The sequence below is a fragment of the Ammospiza nelsoni genome, chromosome 5 (genome assembly GCF_027579445.1).
Source record: "Ammospiza nelsoni isolate bAmmNel1 chromosome 5, bAmmNel1.pri, whole genome shotgun sequence".
Classification (NCBI taxonomy): Eukaryota; Metazoa; Chordata; class Aves; order Passeriformes; family Passerellidae; genus Ammospiza; species Ammospiza nelsoni.
In genome coordinates this window covers 65892586-65913275 of record NC_080637.1, presented here as the reverse complement: position 1 = coordinate 65913275, position 20690 = coordinate 65892586, and the positions used below count along the sequence as shown (strand labels likewise).

Here is a 20690-nt window from a genome sequence, read left to right as displayed (position 1 = left end):
AATGCCTCAAACCCCAAATCCTCAGGTATTGAAACCTTGAGTGGAACAACAGTGGCAGAAAGTTGACTGGCTTGTCTTTTCTGTGTTCCTGGCACAGGTAAGTGCTATTGTTGGTAGATTTGTGAATGTGCCTTCCTCTTGGTTTACAAAGGAAAAGAGAGTTGCCATTTTGGTAACCAGAAAAACAGTTTTCTTTCATTCAGAGCTAAGTCCACTCCTTCCAGATGTGCTGCTGCAGACCTCTGTTGTGTTTGATGTATCTTCCTGTACTTCCAAATGGCTTACAATTCCTTCTAGTCCCTTTCCTGTGTTTTGGGGATTTATTTGTTGTGGAAAGGACAGTATTTCTCCACATGGATCTTTCACTAGTGTGGTATCCCTGGGCAGACCAGGTACTCAGGTTTGAGGACAAACCCCCTCAATTCCTACTCCTGACTGGTCCTTAATATGGCAGCAGTGCTGAAAATACAGCTTACACAAGAAGCCAAAAATTTAATGACCTGTTTTCAACAACCTGGATATACCAAAACCCTTAGAATTAAATTCAGTTATCTTTGGAATGTTCAGTTGTTGAATGTGTTTGGAAATCCATTAATAGAGACCATTAGATGCTTTGTAGCACAAACTCTCAAAAGCTTTGGCCATTGTTTAGCATCTCACATTCTAATCTTCCTTACAACAAATAAACCATCCACAACACAGTCACAAAATTTGTATTAAAAACCACAGGAAAGCAAATTAAAAATTAACTCAGTGCTCTGTGTAGGCCAAGTTTCCCCTTCTCATGTTTACCTAATTTTGTTTAATTTCTGTCTTTCATGTCAATGTTGTTTTAAACTTTTATCCCTGGTAATTAACCACGGTAAAGAAAAGTAAATGTAGATCTTGGAAGTTTTGCTTGTGGGATCACATCACATCTGAAGATATTTACCACAAGCAACATAAGAATTTCTCCTGTGCTTGTTTAGTCAAGCTTTTGTTCTGAAATTGTCACAGTTCTGTAAATAGATGAGTTAATAGTTTTAATCTGTTTTATTTCTCATCCTATAAAGTATCTTCTAATGTAAGCTTTAAAGAATATAAGGTTACAGGCAGGTGTATTTATTTTGATGGGTTTTATTTCCTTAGATTATTTAATGCAATTAATAGTGTTCTAAAAGAAAATCTGCATGAATCAGATGTGCGTTCCCTTTATAGAAATGAACTTAAAGGTGCAAAGTTCTTCCCAGCCCTTGCTGCAGTAAGAGTTTTGTCCACCAGTTTTCAGTTTAAGGTGATGAGATTTTTTCAGATTTTCAGAATGTAAGAACAGACAGATTTTCAAAGCATTGAATATGTGGGGGTCATCAGATTTTCTTTCAAAAATATTTGTGCCAATAATACACCTCTGAACTGAAAGGTTATCCTCTAATAAACAAAGGAAATTTTAATGGATTTCATTACAAAAGAAGTTAATCTAGAATCAGGATATCTTTTTTTAGACATAGTTTATCCCTAGTGAGGGAAAGCTCTGAAATGTGTCCAGTTCTCAGCTCTTTTAAACATCAGCTTAGCTTATTAAGTTTCCAAGTTGACATCCTGGCTCAGAAAAGCCTGACACATGAATAAAAGGAAAAATCCAAAATTGTTGCAAGGGCTTGTATTTCACTTCCAACTTCTATGCTTGTTCATGTGCAAGTCACACTAGAATTCAAGTGAGCCTAGAATATAAAACAACATTGTTTTTTCTCATGGAGAGTATTTTCTCATTTTTCTCTGGTGGCTGGAAAAGGAGAGATTCCTTGGGATTTTACAGTATAAGAGTACTTCTTTACAACAGTGATGCTACTGTGGAAGTCTCTCTAGAGACTTCCAATTAAAGCAAGGTGCAATCAAGTCTCATACTTTCAGAGATCTGGCTATTAAAAATATTTTATCATTGATTAAATGGCCTTTACCTTTTGAAAGCAATTATAAAAATTGCAAGGAGTCTCTCCCTCCCCTTCTAGTAAGGATGAATTTTGTAAGTGCTTCTAACTATAGAATAATAAATAGAGTGTTAAATATTATAAAAATTGGAAGGTTAATAGAAGATTAAGAGTGAGTTTGCAGTTTGTGTGTGGTAGGAGTCTGTGGGAACATTGTTTTGTGGAAAATAAATCCTTTGCCCTCATATACCATTAAAACTGAGCTATCTAGATAAATCCAGCATAGTATTCAAACTATAAGTTGTTGATCCTTACTGGTATGAATTCAACCACAAGCAGTTGAATATGGTTGTGGATACTCAACAAATATCCACAAATATTCAACAAATAAAAAATTAAATTTTTTATATCACTGCAAAAAATACTTCTTCTAAATAGTTTTATTTGTATAATCTCTGTTTTAGCTAATAGCTGAATTAAAACCCAACTAGCCAAATACTGCATTTTATTGAGTTAATGCATCTTTTCCATGGGTTAGGAAAGAATTTGCATTGTGTCCTATTGGTTAATTGCATTTCACCCTTAAATTAAGTAGCAGCAATTTATTAAATGGTGGAGACAGGATGCTGAATTAGATTAATCATTGTCTGATGCTATAAAGCATAAAAATTTCCAAAGCACTATTGCTGTATTTAATGCAATTTGCATGTTTGAAGCAGTGTGGTAACTTCTCATTAGTAACTTCTATTTTTAAAGATGACTTGTTTTGGTCATCCTGACTCAGCAATTTTGAAGTAAAGAAGTGGTTTTATGTACTGACTTCCATTTAGCTAGTTAAGCCAATGATGCTTGAGCAGGATATTCTTTTGGGTTATCTGTGGCTTTTAAGGAATATTCTAAAACATAACCCAGCAATTTGTACACCATTATTTGTATTTCATACTGATGTTACATATGAGTTTAACATTTACACACAATGCTATGTATCTGTATGTGGGAAGCCTGTGTTTTGCATGTGTTAGAATTGCTTTTAATTTTTTTTTTTTTTTTTTCAAAAGAGATAGGAGAGGATAATAACCTCTGCTTTGTTTTTCCTGTTGCCTTTATTCTGACTAGCTTTTTCCTGTAGTAAAAAGAGTTGAAAGAAAGGGGTTTGGTAATTTGTTACTCTTGGGGAATTCGGGAAGAATTGGGATAATGGTCCTATTTTGGCTATTTAATTCAAGAGGGTTTCTCATAAATTCTAGCTTCTGGCCTTACAATAAATTCTGTCTGGGCAAGTAGCTGTGGTTTCTACTGCCAGTGGAATGAACACATTATGCACTAGGGCTGTGCAAGTAGGTTTGTATTAAAAATAGGCTGGAGTGTCCACTTTTAGCAAAACTGTAGTTGCTGCACTTTTGCCTTTTTAAGTATGAGGAGAAATTTTAGAGATAATCTGGTGCTCAGTGCATAACACACTGTAGAAATACAGGATGAAGTGTTGTGATCATTTGTGGTTTTAAGCTTTTCTTCTCATATTGGGCACAGTGCAATTTTTCAGTCCCAGGTGTGTGTGCAGGAATGCTGTTCTCCAGGATTACCATGCACAGGTAGTGTTCTGTCAGTTCCAGGACTAAATACTCTGACCAGTGATCATGGATCTTATGATGATATTTGAGTTTACTTTCAGCTCAAGGTCTTCTAAAATTATTTCAATGTATGAAACTTATGGCTAAGGTTAGTTCTTTATCTGAGCTCAAACAGGGATTCAGACTAATTTACTTAGTTTAAGAATGCTTTGTTCAGTCATTTAGATGTGTGAAGATTTTTATAATGGTTTGAGGAAATAATATTTTTTTCTTTGATTTTTATAATGCATCACATATCTAACTGAAATGAAGGCTCTATAGAGAATTTAAGGGGTGTCACTCTATTTGTTCTGTAAGAAGCCACCATGATGTTTTGGTTATTGAAGGAAAAGCAGTGTCAATTCTCTGACAGTGTTTTTGGGTTAGTAGAGGGATCAGAAAGTGGGGAAGAAGCCAAGGTTGGATGGGGCTCTGGGCCACCTGGTCTGGTGGAAGCTGTCCCTGCCTGTAGCAGGGAGCTCTGATCTTTAAAGTCCCTTCCAACCCTTAAAATCCTATGATCCTTTGATTCTGTGATGATCCTTCCCCATCCGTGTCTGGGAAGTTCATTGCACAATACATAGAAGGAAAAATTAATTAACAAGAGCACTCATATTAAAATGCTACCCTTGAATTCATACAACAGGTGCCATAGGCTTCATTGTGCTGTAACCTCACTTGAAATTATTCCATTGAAAGGAGAGTGTTTCAAGAATGCCAGCTTGGTATTAGGTCATTGGCTGTAGATCTATGGAATGTCAGCCCGGCAGTATAATTAATAAATCCTCCTTAAATAATTAAGGAAGAAAGTGGTATTTCAGCAGTGATAAGAGTGTTTGCCCAGGATAGCAATTAATCAAAAGACTTTTGATGTCATTGTTGTTGTAACTACAAGATTAGAGATACTGATCATCAAGCAGCCAAATGTGTGTTTCAGTTTAGCAAATGAGCTAATTGGTAAATGATTAAAAAAAAAATAAATTGATTAGTAGTTGATTATCTTGAAATTTGCCAGAGATTTGGATGGGTATCGCGCAGCTATGCTGTATTTCCCATTGTGAAACCTGTAGTACTGTGCTACATAGAGAGATTTTTCTCTCTTTCTCCTCACTTGGCCAACTAGTGGAACAGTCAGATACAGCATCAACCCTGTGGTACTATTTAAACTGTGTTAATAATGAGTATGACAGAAAAGGAAGACTTTTGTTTCCAAATGTGGAATTTTATGTATTTTCCAAAGAAAAATAGTAATAATAGGTTAATTTTTAAAAAATTAACAGGCTCTACATGCCATCCAATGAATAATATTTATTTCATTGAAAACTGAAAGTTCTTTATACCATTTAATAGGATTTTAGCAGTTGCCAGTGAAGGCTGCACAGCAAAGTGCATAAGGTGACTCAACCCTTGGCATGAGCAAGATCTGTCTGAGAAATGCCATGGCAGCCTGATGACCATTCTGTGACTGTGTTCCCTAAGAACAGAATTATTTTGTTTTCTTTTGCACTGGTTACATGAAAAATTCCTTGCTACAATAATTTAGGCAAAAGAAAGAACCCAAACCCCAAGGTCCAGGATTAATTTTTTGCCAGTGATATGTGGCTATTCTAATTCAGGCAGAGTTCAAAGATTCATGTCCAGAGGTTACACTTCTTTGAGAGTTCAGTTTTTCTGAGTGCTCAAATTTTTATGAATGAAAGAATTTAATTTAGTAAGAAATAAATTGGCTTTTTTGAAAGTAAACTTACAGTTTGCTAAATACCTTGCAAACACCAGTAAATGTATTCTTATACTTTGATTAAGCACAAATTTTAACCTTTTTAATCACTGAGCTTGTGCTGAGAACTGCTACCATGGTACAGCATTACTGAAGAACAGCGATTTTGGCATAAGAGCAATAGTTAGTGAAAAATTTGGAAAGGTAATTGAAAAATTGTCAGAAGATTTTATCTTTTTTATACATTCTTGGGGTTTTTTTTTAAAGTATTCAAAATTTTATTTGATGTGTGTGTTATGTTCCATGAAGTAAATGTATCTCTAAAATAAAGACTGTTTGAAAGATGGGGATTTTTTTTCTTTGTCTGCATTTGGGCCAAAGGTCTGTTTTCTGTAAAAGTCATGTCTGTTTTAACTTACCCAGTCATTTTGACTATTTCAGTATATTGATTACTAGTCAAGAATAGTTTGGTACACTGTGTATAAATAGCCCTGTGAATATTTGGAAAGTGGCCAGAAGACTTTATACTACCAGGGAAATAGGCTTGAATCACGCGAGCCAGGTAAATGTTTAGCTGCCATCATTGTTTAGGGAAACCTGAGTGTAATTCTCCAAATGATAAATTGGTTTCTTCACGTATGTTCAAGTTTTTTGTTTCCATTTCTGCATTCTGGAGGTTTTGCAGGGCTGAGTTGCGCGCGTGTGAGTTGAGGCGCTCGCACACTCACAGCTCCTGCTCCCATCAGCTGCCTGTTACTGCCCTGGTGCTTTGACTTTCCACACTTCGGCTTCCACTGCCTCACATTCAAGTGTGAGCATCCTGGGGGGGCATTCTTTCATGTTTTATGTTGCTCAGAATTTCCATCTGCTTTTACTTGACTTGTGGTTGTGAAGATCATGCTTGGCCCATGGGATCTTACACAGTGCCGAGAGGATGTGGAGTTTTGTCAGCCAGGGAAATATGTCTGGCTTTTTCTTTTTTTTCTTTTTTTTTTTTTTTTCTTCTCTTCAGCAGCTTTCATATGCTCCTCTTCTTGTGTGGTCCCACTAAACTGAGTATATTTAACAGAAATACTCTCCCTCTTTCTATCTTCTGTGTGCTGCTGTCTTTTAGGCAGACTGTGTAAGAAATCTGAGATACAAAAAATGTTAGTAATGACTGAAAACAAGGTAGTGTTACACAGAAAGGTATTTTAATCATTGCACGTTACAAATTTGTAACAGCCTTCCACATTCTGGTTGTAGATAAGTCTTTGTGGATCTTCAGTTACCAATAAACATCCCAGTTATATCTTTACTGAGTATTTTGTGCCCTTTTTTTGCAGGCACTGCTACAATCTACAGTTCAGCAGCAAGAAGCAGCTATTGAAAAGCAGTATATATTAGCCATTGAAAAGCATTCTCACAAATGTCAGGAGCTCCTTGATGTTCAGGTATGGATGTGCACATGCAAGAATTTCCATGATTTTCTTTTAGTGTCAATTCTTTCCTGTTTGAAAAAAATATTAACACATATGATCCCCCAAAAAATGATCCATCTCTCACCTTGTTTCCTCAGCATGCCACTATACACGAGTATTTAAAAATGCTATATAAATAGAGACTCTTCATCTGTTGGGATCAAAAATGTTCTATAACACTGGAGCCTGCTTGGAACAGATTCAAGGAGAGTGTGTAGCACTGAGAAAAAGTCTCAGAGCAACTTAATACTTTTTAACAGATGCCATTTTATGTGGGCTTGGAAAAACCATTCAATTATTTTTCATTTATGTAGATAAATGAAGGATTTGATTGTGTGGGATTTGTACAAATTTTTGGTCCAAATTTTGAGATGGTTCTTAGATGGCAGATGAAAACACATGTTGTCCAGACTTATTTTTATTTCAAAGAAATCCTACCTAAAAATAAAAAAGCCATGAGTTATATAATATCCAGAAGTATATACATATATGCATTAATGGCCTAAATTGGCTCATTTAGCATGACTGGAGTAAAAGCACACTGCACAGCAAGTATTTGAGATCAGAGCAATTAGAGATGAGTCTCTGAACAGTGTCAACCTGGTTTGTTATCAATAAGATCTTGGTTTGACTGAAGTGCAGCTCTAGAATCAAAATAATAATGATCATGAGCATGAAAGTCTAAAAACCAAGAAGTTAATTTGTTAGTAGCCCCCTGAAGTCATTTATATTGCAACTAAGTTACCTTTTGAGTACTGTTAGCAACAAGTCTGCAAAAAATACCAAAGATTACTTTTTAAAAATTTTCTTGCAGTATCTTACTCCTAAATACATCAAAAGTCCCTTTGAAGGACTCCACTATTTCCAGAAGTGTTTTATGACCATTTGACTCTGCTAACCATATCAATTAACACCTAGTGCAAATGTGTATTAAATACATAAGCATCTGTGTAAACAGTATAAAGGAAAGATGTCATAATGTGAAGAAATTGATTGTATCATGAGTGAGTTTATTGCACAGAATTGCAGTTATTTAATTCTTGCTTTAAAGCTCTAAGAACAAGTAAACTTAATTAAAAAAAATGTTTTGTGTTTTTGAAATGAACACATTGTTTGCTTACTTGATACCACTTTCTGAATGTTAAAAAGGAATGAACCTCATGAAATGCAGAAATTTCACAGGAAGATTTTTTGAGATTGTTCTTACAGACTGACCAATGACTTGCACCTGTGATCAGTGAGATTTGCATCAAAACCCCAAAAATGGGACAGAAGTGTGGAAACATGCTGTAGAGGTTCAGATTTACCTGGGGAGAACCCAACAATGTAAAAAACTGTTCTTGGTCATAGGATTGGGAGTGGTTATGACAAAACACAGTGCCCAGTTCACATCATGTCTGCATTTAACACCCCTTTGGATCCCAGAAAAAGTGTAAATTTTGTTCACTAATTTCCAAGTCATTTCTCATTCAATACAATCGAGGTTTTGCACTTCTCTTTGTAATGTAACACTGGGATTTTGAAGCCTAATCAAATAGACAAGTGTGGGTGCTTGTGGTTGAGCTATCAGGTTTAATTAAATATGATTTATACTGGCAGATTTTATTCACTCATAAAACTTTGTTGAAAGGTCTGAGAAATGGGTGGTATGTTTTTTTATTATTTTTGAACACATCTATTCTTAAATGTATGTTTTCATGTTTATTTTCACACTTCCTTTTCTTCAAATGATTCTATGTGCTAACAGTTGAGTTTGATGAAATTACTGCTGATATTTGTACACAGATTTCATTACTGTTTTATGTTATGGGATTGCATAACCACCTTTACATGGTGATCTGTGAGTGTTTGTATCACTGTAAAGAATTTTTTTGGTGCAGCAGTAATCGCACAGTGCAAGTATACACTCAACACAAAAATCGCTTTCTTTTTCTGTTCCCTTCTAATATTTGTGCCCTTACAAGCAGCATTTTGCCTTTAAAGTTTTAAGCTTGTGTAAAACTGTCAAACCACATAGTTTTTTGTGTTCATTTGCCATTCCTTTTAAATTTTCTGCTTTTTATTTATTTCTAGTTCCGCACAGATTATCTCATGATAACTCCTTTGTCATGCCTTCTGCTTACTCTTGTTTCCCCCCTAAATTCCCATGCTCCTTCCTCACAAAAATCTCTTTGAGATGGAGGAAACGCTGTTTTTCTCTGTTTGTCTTTAACCTTCTGTTAAAGTTTATTGAAGTTTCTGATTTTGAGGCTTAATTATATCAGGTGGAGGTGCAGGTTAAAATCCTCTCCAGAGAGGTGCTGTCCTGCTGATAATCTTCAGTGTGCAAGGTTGTGTTTTCCAGGATGGGGAAAGAAGTGAACGACCTCATTGCATTGTCCTATCCCAGTTTCCAGCTGGGAAAATACCTGCAGCTGATATTTGATCATTATGTGTCAGGCTTGTCAGCAAACTGGCTCTCTGTAGGAAGCATCCTGGGTGATGATCTATGCTATGCTTGTCAGTTTTACTTTTCTAGAGTTTGAAAATATCAGAAAATACTATGTCAGTTCTTTACATGTTGGAAAAATCACAAATTCCATCCCCATCTTTTTCTGATACTCAAACCTTTGATGCCTTCTGAAAATGAACATCAGCTGTGATCTTGTGGTTTTAGTCATGTGTTGCGTGAAAATATATGGTGAAAAACATAATCAACAAATTTCTGTATAGGTTTTTAATACTCAGAAATTTGTCATACTATTCAATCAAAGCAGATGGTGTTAAAATGTGTCTATAGCAAGGTATTTTTTTTATTCTTCTGAAAACAGTCAGTGATCTGTGTATCAAAATAAAATCTTAAATACCTACAGCAGTTATTTTTCACGATGATTTTATGTGTCTGAACCATATCTCACATTGGTAAATGCAACAGCATTTAAGACAAATAGAGTTACTCCCATGTCTTTAATGCTTTTTCCAATCCTTTATCATGATATTGGCTGTCATTTGTATGGTAAATAGTAGTTCAAAATCTCTTGCATGAAATGTTTTGTCTCTTTGAGACTCACTCAGAGAAGTATTGGTTTACCTTCAATATGAAAACAATTGCTGAAAAGTCAGAATAAAAATTCCATTGGCTGGAGCTCATCTTTTAAAGTTTATGATGCTTTCAAAAGCAGCCTGTGGACAAGCAGGAAACTGGTGTGACAGTAGCCACAAACTGCTGGAATGTGATAGGTATCTTATCTTCTCTGTATTTGGATGATTCATTTTGATGTGTTTTGCACAACCTTTTGTGAAAAGTACCACTATGTCTCCCAACAACTCCTAGAATGTAGAATGACAGTTCTTTTACAGCAATTGTTTGTATGCCAGGGAAAATGTTTGCTTCCATTGGAAACTAATTTCACAGGTGATATAATTTTCTTTGATTCCAAATAATTGCTTTTATAACTACTCAAAATGGGCCTCATGTTCCTCTAATAATGCTTATTTTGTGAACTTTGATTATGTTTTTCTTCTCTGGAAAGAGGCTCTGTGTTTTTCCCATCTGATGGTAGTAATTGTGAAATTTTTTTTTAATGCCTGATCTTGGAGGGGCCATATGCAAACTAGATTCTGAGAGTCTTGTGAATATTTGCATTTTTAGGAGACATTGGCCAAATTTTTGCAGTGAGAGTAGTAATGCTAAAGACTTACAGACTGAAAATACCAACACTGCGGTGGGCATAACCTTTCTAGTTCAATAATTCCAACTATGATAGGTCTGGAAATTATTTAGATTATTTACCATGTCCCCTTCTTTGAGCATTTCCTCTCAATTCCCAGAAATCTTGTCATTTGCTGCTGTAGAAATATTTGTTTATTCATTCCCTTCAAAACCAAGTACTTCCAATCAGTCCTTCCTGTTACATTTTCATGTAATTCACCTTCACATAATTCATCTAGCTGTGTGTTTTCAGGTCTGCTGCTCTTTTGCCAAGAGTGAAGTTACACTTTCTCAGAACTTAAAGGGGCAAAAAACAAGGATTGATTAAAATGCTATGGCAAATTTGAGAAATGTATTCCTGAATTCCAGACGCCTCCTTGATTTCCTTGTATATAGAGGGAATCAAAATGAAAAGAGCAAGAATCAGCTTTTCCTGTGCTGGGATGGCATTTTGTTTGTTCCCTTGCTTGTTTTTTTCCTAATTCTAAAATTTTTTCAGGATTTATCCTGCTTGAGCAGGGATGTGGGACCAGATGACCCACTGTGCTCCCTTCCAGCTTGACCCATTCTGAGATTCTGTACTTCCATTTAAAAATATGGCAACAGGCAGAACTGTTTGGTAGCTTTTTTTAAAATATAAACCCTTACCAGAATTTACTAACCCAATTTCAATATACCCACTCTCACATGCCAGTTGGAGGTTGATTTTGCAGTCCCTTTGCACTGTTAATTCATCCATTTAGTGTCCCCACCAAAAATCTGATTTGGAAATTACATTTGCTTCTTTGAATTTATCAAGTGGCACTTGAAAGTAGCTCTTTGGAGTGATTTTTTTCTCTCTCTCTTTTGCTTATATAACTTGTTATCTTCAAACATTCACTACTTGTTAGGAATTTGCACCCTCGACTCTTGTTGATATTCTGAACAGCTAAGCAATACAGAATGGATTTTTCTCCTCACTTGTTTTTATGTCAGCTGTAGTTGAAAAAAAAAATTGGGTTTGTTCTTTTTTGCTGTCTTTCATTATTGAATATTTCGCTGTTTACATTGGTCATGTTTTAGGAGTTCATTTCCTTTATTTCTTCCTGATAAATGGAGCGATTTGTGGAGAACTCATATGGGAAATGAATTAGATCAAAAAATAGAAGAAGTCATTGATACTTTTTTATTATTGTCACATTTTTATGAAGTTGCTTATCTCTGCATCCCCAGGAGCTTGAAGTGTGTTGGGTTTTTAATGATCTCTATTACAATGCATGCTTTCCAAGCAAAGTATTTTCATTATTGGATGTCTTTATATATCTTCCTACGTTATTTATAAAAATTATGAAGTACTTATGCAGCAAAATGTTTTAAACCTAATTTCATCCTCTCAGTGGCTCAAATGGTGCAGTTTGTGCCCTCACTGTATGCTGCTGAGTGGAACCCTGAGTACAAACCTATCTTAGCTATTTTATTACTGCTATTACACTTTTTCTTTATATTTACATTGTTTCAGCTTTTCTCACGTAAGGATGTTTTGCTGTTTCCTGAGCTGTCTCTTGGAAAAGCTCTGCTGCTTTAGGAGACGCTTGGACCTCAAACTGGCACAAAGATACAGCTCAACCATGCAGGCAGTAATAAGTTATAATTTGAGGAAGTGGAAATATGTACCAGATGTTGGAATTCTGCAGACAGATTTTCCACCTTGCACTGCCAAACACTTGAGATGCCACAGATAGTGAGGACAGTGTAAGAAACCATTTAAAATTACCAGTCCTTGTCATTTGACTTAGGCAGAGCTGAAGAAAAGGTGCAGTATAAAAGAAAATGCTGTTAAATGTAGACAGCCTTGTTTAAAGGAGCAGAAAACCATTACTAGTATTTTAATAAGGTTGCCTTTTTCCTCAGGATAATATTTTGAATAGGGTTTAGAAATGGGAATATTTTGATCACATTACAAAGTCATGATGTGTTTTTGTTACATCACCTTCCTCTCACATAGATAATAATGTTTCCCATGACCTGTGTTATTTCTTCCTACTGTTAGATCCCTTCATGGGAGACAGAAATAAAAGTAGAATTTAGTGAGTTAAGGTTTCTTTTAAAATAGGTGAACAGATTTGAAGTGTTGAATTCTTGAAAAGCCTCATCCAGTGTTTTATTTTCCATCTTGGAGAATGAAGTGCTGAAACATTTACTAAATATTCCTGAAAATAATTTTCCCAAGTCTTGAAGGAGCAGGATGGTTCAATGTCCATATATTATGAAGGTACAAAAAAGCCCCTGCAGTGTTGCAGATGACATTATTTTGTTTTTCTCTATTAAACAGTTAACTACAATGCAGTTTCATTAGATTAAAAAATTCAGTGGATACTTGTTAAAAGGAAAACTGGTCTTTCACTGAGGGTGAATTAGACATATTAATGTCTTATACTGGTTTTGGTGATGATGACATTAAAGTAAGTTTCCAAGTATCATTTCTTTAGTGTATGACAACTGTCTCCTCAGATGAAAGATCTGTGGAAGAGGGAAACACCAATAACTTCTTGTAGTGATACACCAATTAATGCAAGGACTCCTTTCCCTGTTTATTTTTAGGATATTTGATTGTTCTGTGATGTTCTTTGCTGTTTTATTTGTGGATTATTGTCTAACTGACTACTTTTACATAAGCTATGAATAGCAGTTGACAAAATTAATTAATCCCTGCCAAATTTGGTGATCTTTGCATGATGATTTAGTCAATATTGAGAAGGAATCAATCTGCAGAATGGTTCTGCAGATTCCATTACTATAGCAAAAAACCCCCATTTTTATTTATGGATTAAATCCTGAACACATTTAATTTTAAAGGAAACAGTACAGGACTCAGAAAGAAGCTATTTTTTAAAAAAGCATTCCAGTTCATGCAAGACACCCAATTATTTTTTTTAATTTTATATTTGGAGTTTAGGATTAATAGGAATATACAAGGATTTATAACTGCATTAAGTTAGAATTAGTTATTGATAGCTTTAATGCATCATTTAAGCTGTAAAGGAGCTCATCTCATGCATTATTTCATTCACCCCATAAGTTAGTGTAATATCTTCTGTGTAATCCTTCAAATTATGCTTACCTGAAAGAAAAATTTCACAATTCTTCAGAAATAAATTTAATATATAAAAATAACAAAATAGACAGACTAGTTGCTATTGTGATTAAATCTGTTTACAATGTCTTCTCTGACTCACATTCCAGGAAAAAAAAGAAAGATTTTTTTTGATTTCTTTTTTACAGGAATCAAGAAAAACCACAGGACCTCTGTATTTATATTTGAATCTACATCAAACGATTTTCATTTGGAACCATTGCCTAGAGAATGTTCTTGCAGGGAGGAAAACATTATAACCTATTTTTGAATGCCTTTTGTTTTAAGCTGATTTTCACAAGACTCTTCTTGACCCTCTCATGCTACTTTCCAGAGGGTAGGGTAGAAATACTAGTACTTCTCTCCACTGTGGAATACCACGTCTCAGAAAAGTTTGGGGGTTTTCTTCTATTTGTTTTGGAAATCTCTTTCCTATGTTTTACTGGGCCATCATGTCATGAGACAATTTGCTCCTTAGAATTTTTACAACTCAGAATTTTGCACTCTTAACCCTAAACTCCCTGTCTAAGGAATGAAAGAAGGTAAATTATAGCTTTGTTGGGAAGAAGTGAGAGTGCTGGGCAATGGAAAAAAGGTAAAGTGATGGATTGAAGAGCTGCAGTATTTGTTGTGCCTAAGCTAAAGGTTTTTTAGATCTCTCTGGGTATCTCTACGTGGTGTTCAACTCTCTGCTGTGCCTACAGATAACACACACAGTGTGAATGTGCAGCCTAGGAAAGTTTGAAAACTGGGTGAAAACTTCCCTGGTGCTCCAAAGGGCAGCTTTCGGTGACATTTATTTTTTTCCCTCACTGATTCATGCACTATATTTCCAGTTCCGTAGTCATCACTTTTTATAAGTGTCCATCTTTGCTCTTCATTCAAGAAACTTGGTAAGATATATTTCTTTATTAACAGTTGGATAATTAGATTCAAAGTTCCAGCATATTTAGATTGGTTTTTACCTTTTTTCTGCTTCTTAGGTCGTTGATTAATAAAAAAAGCATCACCTAGACTTCTGTTTAAAAACTTCATGGACCTTTGCAGGGGTTAATTGCTTTTTTCCAAATTTAAGGCTTCCTTTGCAAATCACCATCCTAACTTCCACAGGAAACCTGGGAGACACTTGGTTACTTTTCACAGGACTGTTGGGTCTGATGAGCTCATTATCCTCCTTACAGGAGACAGATCACTCTGCCTTGAAAGCTTTTATTAGGCTTACTGTTTGAAGCATGGGCAGTGTGCTCTTGACAGGTACAATTACCAGGAGAAAGTGGCCTCCCCATTGCTTGGGAATTGGAGTTCAGGGTATAAATAGCTCAGAGTGAAGTCTCAAATCTCTTCCACTATTCCTTTAATACTGTCTGAAGGAGAGGAACATGTTGATAATTCTTACCTGTGGAAACTGCAAATGCTGAATGAGATTGATTCAACTCCCACCCTTTGTCTGGCTTTAATTCATGGTGTAGAAAGGGAGGGTTTGTGTCATAAAGCTGCTTATCTGTAGCCATTTAACTCAAGAGATCTTTAATTCTGCAGTGGTCTACTGTTCAGATGCCTTTACCATAGCAGAACAAGAAACTACAAGCAAATAAATGAACCTAAAACTCCTTGTAATCCCCTGTTAACTAAAAATACAAGGGCACTTGAAAGCTCTCAAACATGGAAGTGCTGAAGTAAAACTCTTACCTTCTGTTTGTTTTTAACCTTCAACCCTCTTTAATAAATTTGTCTGAAAGACCAACTGAGGAAGCACTGATTGTATGTAAAGTTCACTGTGAGTATTTGGTACCAGACTCCGAAGTCATTCTGCATGTCTAGAAATTCAGTGTACCAAATGCTTCTAATAATTTCTACTTAAAAGGGTGTGTGGATGGTTTTAAAATCTGAAATAAAAACCTAGCTGCCCCAACTAAAGAATAGTTCCAAAAGGCTTAGAATAGCTTGTGATGCTGATCCATTGAAACTAACAGCTTGGAATTCTGTTGAATCAATTGTTAATAACTTTCTTTGAATTACTTTTTTTTTCTTTATGTTTTTGCCAAAGGCTGTCTGAACAGTCATTATACAGAAAGAACTAAAACTTTTTTGTTGACAGAAGCCTTTACTATCCATAACTTCCAATATTTCCTGCTCAAGTGATATGCATAACCAAGACCCCTGAATATGCCTTTGAAAGATCTGTGCTTCTGAAATAGGGGATTCAGATGCATTTGGGTACATTCTTATCTAAAAGATGGATTAATAATACCACCAGTAATTCCACATAATTTTAATAAGCACATCTTTCCAGGAAATTCCATGCCTCTGTATGAGGACTAACACTGCTGTGGGGCAAAGTACTGTGGAGAAAACCAAGACATTCTTTATTAGTTATTAAATTGCATATTAATTACATACAGAATGGAAGCTTTCATGTGGTACCCATAGTAATTATGTCATATGGGTTTGCTGGACTTAAGATCTGTTTGAGGGAGAAGCAGTTCACATAATATTTTATTCTGTTTTTTCCATTTCCATTTACTTTTTTTTCCATATAATTTATGTAATGCAATAGCTTAAGGTATGTTTCTCTCTGAAAAACATGAGTGACCAAATACAGATCCTCAAGCCAAATAAACAGTTCTCCAAGGCATTTCTCTGGGACTAATACAAGACAATTTGCTTTACTGGGTTGTCTGGACAGCTGTTGCAACATTTGTGATGATAAATGATCTTCTGGAAGTTCAGATATGAAGGTAGTCATCTATGGGAGGATTATTCCACATGAATAAGCATTTATATTACAACAGGAAAGGACATACCTAGGTATTCGCAAGAGACTTACAGTATTTAAATGATAAATTCTGTATTTCCATGAGAAGTAGTGATACCATTTTATGTAAAATAAGTTATATTGAATTATGACAGAAGTTATTGGCTTCTATTTCGAAAGCTAATAGGGTTTGTATTTAGGGTTTTGATTTGTAAAGGCATTCAGAAAGCATTCTAAATGCCCTTTCAAATACTTGCCTCTGGTATCTTGAAAAATATGAACTAACATGTTTTCATAAACAGATGCAATTCTTTATGAAGTTCTTGTTGAATTTCTGTGAATTCCATAAAACTCCAAATGCAATACCATATAGATTTTCTAGTCTCCCAAGGAAATAGGAGAGCCTAGCTTAATCAAAGGAATCACACTTTAGTCAGAGCAGCCTTCTGGTTTTTGGAATTCTTGACTTAATTCTTGAGGCAGCTTTTTTTTGTAGTTAGAGTTTTGGTTGTGATATCTGTGATATTTGTATTTATCCTGCAGAAAATTGCTGGATTGCAGGTTCCTGACAGGTTAATGAGAAGTTAACTCTGCATGAAGATTTAGATTATGTGAAGCATTTTGGTCATCAAACTGTTTCATCATCAGGGGGACTGACATTGATTTTCTCCATGTGTACATGTTCTATATTGTATTAATGCAAGTATCTGCATTCCTAGATTACCAGGATGGGCTTGAATGCCTTTTCATACATACATGGAAAATAAAATTTTAAAACTCTTCTGGAGTTTAGAATTGGAAAATTTTGGTCCCGTTGAGAATGGTGTGAAATACATCTGGTAGCTGGCCTGATGTGGAAACTTGAAATGTGGATACAGGTAACCCAGAAATCTGATGGATTCATAGAAAGCTAGGAAATCAGATGGTCAGAGTCAAGCTGGAATTCACTGCCTGCCAGGTGTAAACTAGAAAGCCTCATCTCACTGAAAAAAACAACTTTTATTGCAAATTTTGTTGCAGGTGTTTTCAAGATAGAGTTGGTTTTCTCTAAGGAACTCTCTGTAGAATCTCCTGTGCTGATTCTCAACACGCAAAATAAAGATTCAGTATTTTGCTTGGCATGATTAGTGAGCTTGAATTTGTGGCATATGTCTGCAAAAATATTTGCATGTTTTTGTTTTATGTTGTGTCATTGTGAAATAACATATTTGTGACCTGTGCAGTTAGTCAAGTGAGGAGTCATAGAGAGCATTTAATAATAAAATCCATTTATTGTTTCATCTTTGCGTTGCTGGGAAAATGTAATTTCTGTAAGTGTCCTGATAGTTAAAGCTGATGTCTGAAAACACAAGAAAAGTGAGTTACACATCATTAAGTATAAACATGATGTGAATTTTGCTACTCCTTCCACAGGTGTTTTCCGTTAGAACATGTCTACCACATTCAGAGCTATTTTAAGTAAATTCACAAGGAAATGCCTCTTTACGTGTTTATCCTGGAAGGGCAGATAAGCATTTTACTTAATAAAGCAGTCTTAAAGTTTTCTATTCTTCAAATGAAAAAATATTTTTCAGAACATAGTATTGCAGTTTGGTAATGTATTTCTAGCTGCCATTAGAGACACTTGAAATTAAAACATAATAAAATTTGTGAAACATTTTTTAAGAAATTACTAAGAAACACAAATTACTGTTTCTTAGAAAGAAAGGGGGGATTTTCCTGCTTAACTGTATGTGTAAAAAATTTATGTTTGCTCTATACACTTATACTAATAAAAAACTCTGCTGTAACCTTCCTCTTGGTGATCTTGTAAAATGTTATTGCATTGAGGCTGTACTTTCAGGTTATAATAGATCATCTCTTAAATAACTTGTGAAAAAATGTAATGACTTGCTAGCAATTATATCATGACAAATACGTAGCATCAATAACTTCCAGCAGTAATTTTTGGTTTTGGGAAACAGCTTAGCTCTTAGAGACAAAACCCACATCCTGCAAATTCTTTACTTGATACAGAGAAAAAAAATTGTCGTGATTATCAACAGTTCTATATCTACATATAGAATACGTGGTCACTTCAGAGTTCATTTTCTCCCTGAAAAAATTGTTCAGGATGACAAGAAATTGACAAAAAAATAAAGCAGAATTGTCATTTGTTCACATTTCCTGGCTCTCCAGGGCCATGGTATCACAAATGGTTGAAAGAAATACATCTGCCTTCTACTCTCTGTACATACAACTGAGGTAGTGCAAGACTAATTTAAATTCTGCAACTGTTTAAATGAAATAAAGTGTGGTGCTGCTTAGACCATCTTTATCAATTGTGTAAGTGTTGCTTTTACATAGTGATTCATTTTTCAACTTCTTTCACAGTACTTTTTAGAGTGAAAAGAAATATTAATTATTCAGGAAACCAAATATTTCTTGCTATTGGAATTTTTCCATTACATGAAATCACTTAAAGGAGTGCTGTGAATGTAATTTAACTGAATCTACATTTGAAGTAATTTTGTGAGTAACTGACACGTCTGAGTGTCTTGGATGAATTATTTTTGTCTGTTTTACTCACTGGCCATGGTTAGTAAAATATGAATGTTTTCTCCCTATAGCATCAGCGACTTCTTGACATTTTGGAAGCGGAAAAGGAGGTGTTATCAGAAAAGATAGAAGAAGCTATGATGCAGCAGTCACAAAAGCACAAGGTACTGTTTTCGTTTATCAAAAAAGAGACCAGCATCGTGGAGTTCATTGGGAATTATCCTGTCACAGATATTGACAGGAAGCACTTTGACTATTTGAAATTATTTTTAGCCACCCTTTTATTGTCTATTGCAGTTTAATTTTTCATAACATTTACAGGAAATGCTGGACAAGTGTTTGGATGAAGAAAGACAGAGAGGCAAGGAGGCTCTGGCAGCTGCTGCAAAGGTATCTGTCATCAATTTGTGGGCATGCTACGTGGATTCCATGTGTGTCATTAGAAATGCCAAGCCCAGACACTCAGTTTTGTTTCATAACTATATTTATCAAGCACGGTGTTCTCATCTGTGCTTAGGAGAAGCTGTTTCTACTGAAGATGAACATGTTTGCTATATCCCATGCCTTGATGCAGAGATGTAACTGCCTTCTCTGGGACAATAGCCTCTGAATTTTTTATAACAAGAAGTCACAGAACTGCAGTTCAGTTGCTCTTGTTGCTTAAATATTTGTTTTTGTGGTCCTTTGACATCAGTGCATCTTGATTTGAAGAGCTAGGTCTCAGGGTCAACTGATGAACTTAATAAAACAATCATGTTCTATTTAACTTTAATTTAATATGGTCGTCTTCAATGAGGAGAGAACTATTATTAAAATCATAGACAGACAGAGACAGTTTAACAGGTTTTGAATTATTTTATATAAGCTGATGTTTGGCTAAAAGTGACTCTTCAGTTTTTAAATATGATTTCTCCTGTCTATTTCATTATTAAGTGCATAGGTGTTAGGAGAATAATTTTGTAAATTTTAAGCTGGAATTAAATTCTAATACTGGTGTAGAATCCAGTACAAAAGTTCAGTTGCATGTAATGATCTGGGGAAGCTAGTGGTGTGTATTACCTGTAATCAGGCTATATTGTAATTTTCTGTGTCTTTCTTGTGTAATATATGAACAGTGGCTCAGCACCTCACTGAATAGCATTCAGTAGTACCACAAACATTCCTTATGTGGTTGATATCTACAGGAAAATGTGTGTATAATAAAACTTCCTAATTTAATTGTTGTATTTTTAATATCTAAGTACAAAATCAAGTCCCAGTGAATTGAAATAAACAGCTTTAGTTGGAAGGGTAGGTATCTGATGAATACAGTATTTTTAAGCTGAGGGAATTGTGATTAAGTTTTGTTAGCCCATTTTTGCTTGTTTTGAACTTCAGTTTGCCATTTTTTATTTGTAGATATTATGCAGTGGTTGTGTTGCTGGTAAATATATTAGTGTGGCTACTCATGTGTGGAGCTGTTGGCTTCAAGTTCCCAGTTATTTCAGATAATGGTTAAATACAATGATTGGGGAGCAAATAAAACAGTACTTCTTGTAGCATGGCTAAGGAGCTTTGGGAGGGAAGACACTTGTTTTATCAAATGTCTATTGGCTTATTTTCTACAAAAAAGACTCAGACAGTTTTTGCACTTCAGATATTTGTAGATAAGAGCAGGAATATCTCTTACATGGGAATATCAAGGGAAGCCCATGATGTGCCTACTCATGCATGGGTTTTGCTGGGTTTTGTTTTTGGTTTTTTGATTTTTTTATTAAGCAAACTAGTTATGAATGTCTGTGTTTCCAGTAGGTGGAATTTAAGGGCCTTCCTGTAACTTCCTTTTGCTTTCTGTAACTACACAAGTCATTGCCCAGAGGTAATACCTGCTTGGTAGCACTCTAAGATAAATTGAACCTCG

The 20690-nt window shown here is 35.1% G+C and overlaps 1 protein-coding gene across 1 annotated transcript in view; it reads left to right on the top strand.

The window, feature by feature from the left end:
• The window catches only part of CCDC91 (coiled-coil domain containing 91), a 112399-nt gene that overhangs the window by 53455 nt on the left and 38254 nt on the right, over positions 1 to 20690 (top strand). Inside the window, exons 8-10 of the mRNA XM_059472159.1 lie at positions 6560 to 6667; positions 18862 to 18954; positions 19112 to 19180. Of these exons, the coding sequence (XP_059328142.1) occupies positions 6560 to 6667; positions 18862 to 18954; positions 19112 to 19180 (270 nt within the window). The remainder of the gene's footprint in view (positions 1 to 6559; positions 6668 to 18861; positions 18955 to 19111; positions 19181 to 20690) is intronic.